The sequence below is a fragment of the Austrofundulus limnaeus genome, unplaced genomic scaffold (genome assembly GCF_001266775.1).
Source record: "Austrofundulus limnaeus strain Quisiro unplaced genomic scaffold, Austrofundulus_limnaeus-1.0 Scaffold548, whole genome shotgun sequence".
Taxonomy (NCBI): domain Eukaryota; kingdom Metazoa; phylum Chordata; class Actinopteri; order Cyprinodontiformes; family Rivulidae; genus Austrofundulus; species Austrofundulus limnaeus.
The window spans coordinates 209,582-214,389 of NW_013952950.1; the positions used below are offsets into that span (position 1 = coordinate 209,582).

The 4,808-nt window shown below is 44.4% G+C and overlaps 1 protein-coding gene across 1 annotated transcript in view; it reads left to right on the forward strand.

Moving 5' to 3' along the window:
* LOC106530697 (calcium-dependent secretion activator 1) overlaps nucleotides 1-4,808 on the forward strand; it is a gene marked incomplete at its 3' end in the record, with an annotated part of 178,663 nt that overhangs the window by 95,725 nt on the left and 78,130 nt on the right. Inside the window, 1 exon segment of the mRNA XM_014026371.1 lies at nucleotides 568-661. Within this exon segment, the coding sequence (XP_013881825.1) occupies nucleotides 568-661 (94 nt within the window).

The window sequence follows — 4,808 nt, forward strand, 5'->3', positions numbered from 1 at the left end:
CAATAAAACTCAGCTGATCATCCCTCGCAGTACCTTCATTCTTGGACCACGTATTTCTGCCTTTGTTAAATAAATATTGCCATAACACAAACAAACAGCAGATCTGGTTGAGCTCTCTTTTACTTGCAAGGAGTCCAAAATGCAAACAAGGTACTTACATACTGTTGCCAGTAGCATGAACTGAATTTTTGTATAGCAGTCAGGTTTTTAAAGAGTCCCCTTCAGTGTTGTCCTGTTTACGACCATGCAATCTCCTGTTCTTCACAGTACCTCCAGTTCCTTTACCCCAACCTACCTGTCTAAATAGCGGGTCATAAAAGTAACTCTACTCTACAAGCTAAATAAACAAATTACAAAGATAAGCATTCACATCTGTGTTTTTACGCACAACATTCCCATCCACAAGCCAYRAATTCAGTTAAAGTAGATAAACACAGATCAACAAATATTATATCCCACAATTAGATGAACCATAATGTTTTTTAAATCACAATTTAACCAACAGTTTGAGATAACTGATGGGTKTACATTTMTTCCATCTGACTGGTACAGGTGAGYCAGTACACWTTTGCCATGTGCAGCTACAGAGAGAAGAAGGCTGAACCTGTGGAGCTTCTTCAGCTTGATGGCTACACTGTGGACTACACTGACCCTCAGCCAGGTGAGAGGAACCACAATTTGTTATTATCTTTGTTATGTTAGCTGTTGTTATCAKCTGTCTTAACCCATTTTCTTTACAAAAGCTCAAAATTGTATGTAATATGTCCAAACTGTGTAAACAAACATTATTGTCTAATTTGTTTTGTTGTTCTCATTGATCCAGTTAAATCAGATATGATCCATGAATTATTCATCATTGTCCACAATCTCTGGTATATCGTTTGGATTTAATGTTTGTCATATAGCTTTAAACCAGAAAAATGTTATACCGTCTAGTTTATCCTGTAATTCCTGTTCTAGAATACCTATAAGGGGAGTTAGGAATATCCATCTGTCCATCCATTATCTTCTTCTTTATCCGAAGTTGGGCCACGGGGTGTTACGACCCCTTCCTTTAAACAAGGGGCAGCAACACGACAACCACAATAAATAGACAAGAGTCACTGCAAAGGTGTAAAAAAAGTTTTATTTTCTTTATTCTGCTCCAAAAGGCTGCACAAACTGTGGGGGARAAAGSGACTATTAGGTGTGGTGCCAAACAAAAGAAACAAKCAAAACAAAACAGRGCCTKTCTACATTCTGGTCTAAATRGAAAACAATGAAAGAAAAACACCCTGATAAACTTCTCTAAAAATGGTCTCACCAAAACATTACATGGGTGGCACCAACCTACTTACCTAGTGTTTTTAACATAAAGTTACCTAYGTGATGAAAAAATGTACAGGGTACCCCAAACTTACCTAGTCCTCTTAACTCCCACCACAAACCTTTAAACAATGGAGCAGKTTCCACAGGAGCAGCAGCARCACAGGTGCACCAGGCAATCAGCAGCAGAATCAGGGAAGAGAAGAAGCCAGCCCAGTCCCCCAGGTGAGCTTCTTAAATAGGGTGTGGTGTAGTCCTGGTTGGTCTGTTCAAACCTTTCCATCCAATCAGTTTTAAAGATCCAAATTGGCCCCAGCCTGCAAACTGAATCGAAAAGAGAGAAGAGAGAAAGAGGAGGAGGAAAACAGTCTGCCAGACACGTAACACGGGGGCAGCAGCTTGACCAAGGGAGCCCAGAGCTCTCTTTCCCCTGCCACCTCTTGTAGCTCTTCTGGGAGGATTCCAAAACGTTCCAAGGCCAGCCGAGAGTCTCTCCAGCATGTCCTGGGTCTTCCTCTGGGTCTCCTCCTAGTTGGACATGCTTGAAGCACCTCCCTAGGAAGGTGTTCAGGAGGCATCCTTACTAGATGCTCAAACCACCTCAACTGGCTCCTCTCAATGTGGAGGAGCAGTGGCTCTACTGTGAGTCCCTTCCGGATAACTGAACTTCTTACCCTATCTCTAAGGGAGAGTCCAGCTACCCTGTGGAAAAAACTCATTTTGATTGCTTATATCTGTGATCTTGTTCTTTTGGTCGCTACCTAAAGTTCGTGACCATACGTGAGGGTAGGACTGATTGGTAAACAGAGAGCTTTGCCTTACAGCTCAGCTTCCTCTTCACCACAACAGACTGGTACAGAGTCTGCAAAACTGCGGAAGCTGCATCGATCAGTCTATCAATCTCATGCTCCATTCTTCCCTCACTCGTGAACAACAATCCAATATACTTGAACTCCTCCACTTGAGTTGGTGACTGTGGCAGAGTAGTGGGCAGCTGTGGCAGAGTGGTTAGGGGAGTCGTCCTGGAACTGGAAGTTCACCGGTTCGATCCCCCATTCCAGCTGTCTCAGTTGTTGTGTTCTAGGGGAAGACACTTCACCCTAATGCCTCTGATGTGTGTCCCATCAGTGTATGAGTGTGATTGGTACTGATTAGTCTCCATAGATCATTGTGCATGTTAGCTTTTTAGAGACCTAATAGAGTGCTGTGTGAATGGGTGTATGAGGGCACATRTTGTAGTGTGAAGTGCTTTGAGTAACCTGGTTGGGTAGAAAGGCGCTATACAAGTACAGTCCATTTCTCATTTGAGGCAGAACTTCACCCCCAACCCAGATAGAACAATTCACCCTTTTCCGACTGAGGACCATGGACTCAAATTTGGAGGTGCTGATCTTCATCCCAGCCGCTTCACACTCAGCTGCGAACCGCTCCAGTGAGAGCTGAAGATCCTGGCACAATGACGCCAACAGAACCACATCATCTGCAAACAGCAGAGATGAAATCCTGAGGCCACCGAACCAGACTCCCTCCACCCCCTGGCTGCATTGAGAAATTCTGTCCATGTAAGTTATGAACAGAATCTGTGACAATGGGCAGCCCTGGTGGAGTCCAACTCCCACTCTGAAGGGGTCCGACTTACTACCGGCAATGCGAACCAAACTCTTGCACCACTTGTATAGAGACTGAATGGCCCTTAACAACGGACCCAAAATCCCATACTCGAGTAGCACCCCCCACAATGTACCAAGTCCACAAAACACATGTAGACTGGATTAGCAAACTCCCATGACCCCTCGAGCACCATAGTGAGGGTAAAGAGATGGACCAGTGTTCCACGGCCAGGACGGAACCTGCATCATTCCTCCAGAATCAGAGGTTCAACTATCAATCGGACTCTCTTCTCCAGAACCCCTGAAAAAAGCTTACTGGGGAGGCTAAGGAGAGTGATGCCCCTGTAATTGGAGCACACCCTCCGGTCCCTTTTTTTTTAAAAAAGAGGAACCACCACCCCAGTCTGCCAATCCAGTGGCACTGCCCCCAATGTCCATGCAATGTTGCAAAGGCGTGTCAACCAGGACAGCCCCACAACATCCAGAGCCTTGAGGAAATCAGGGCGGATCTCATCCACCCCTGGAGCACTGCCGCCATGGAGCTTTTTAACTACCTCAGTGACTTCAACTCCAGTTATGGACAGACCAGCCCCAAAGTCCTCAGACTCTGCTTCCTCCATTGAAGGTGTGCATGTGGGATTGAGAAGATCTGAGAAGTATTCATTCCACCTCCCGACGACATCACTGGTTGAGGTCAACAGCACCCCACCTTCACTGAACACAGTCAGGTGGTAATCAGTTTAAAGCTCAGCTCCTCTCTTCAACCCAGTGTCCAAAACATGTGGCCACAGATCAGATGACACGACTACAAAGTCAATCATCAATCTGCGACCTAGGGTGTCTTGGTGCCACATGCACTTATGGACACCCTTATGTTTGAACATGGTGTTTGTGATGGACAAACTGTGACTAGCACAGAAGTCCAAAAACAGAACAGATCAGGTTTGGGTTCAGATCAGAGTGTCCGTTCCTCCCAGTCACGCCTTTCCAGATTGCAGTCATTACCACGTGGACATTGAAGTCCCCCAGCAGAATAAAGGAATCCCCAGTTAGAGGTTGGAGTCAGGAAGGTTTTTAATAGAAAAACCTGTGATACCATAGTTCTCAGTTGTAAACTCCTTGTCCCTTAATCCAATATATCATCAATTTTGATGAGATGTCAAGTTTTTTGTAATGTCATTGATCTTTCATATTTTCTCAAATTCTGGAAGATTGGGTCTCATGCAAGAACCATTCGTACGCACAGATTTATTCTTAAATTGTGTGTACGAGTGATTGAGGAGAATTTGTGGCATTCACCAATGTTTTTGTATTCTAAGATTTTTTTCAGATACGAACNGGTTTTCTTCACTAATAACCTTATATTTCGTTAGTTTGAAGATATTTTGAGTTGAAAATAAATTACACTCCATAATTATGTTGACAATAGGCTATTCTGCTTGAATTAGAGTTAAAATTTTAAATGTAATAATTTAGACTAACAACATAAATTCTACGTCCGGCCGGCTTATCCGGGATCGGGTCGCGTGGGCAGCAGAGACCCCGCTCTCCCCAGCGACACCTTCCAGCTCATCCTGGGGGACTCCTAGACGCTCCCTGGCCAGAGGTGATACACAATCCCTCCAGCGAGTCCTTGATTTTCTCCAGAAAAGTGCCAGAAATATTTTGAAAACATTTTTAAATGCTTATTTCAAACCCGCATCTGAGACCACCTGCGACAGCGCAGCTGATATCTGAGGCAGGAAACATAGCCTTATATGGTGTTTTTGGGGTGGTAATTATGCTAATCTCCTCTCGAGTGCACGAGTAGCTGGATACGAACAGGTGCAATTTACGCAGCTCATTTACACACTTTTCCTGAAGATAGAAGAGTTTGTTGAATGTGACGTGGCA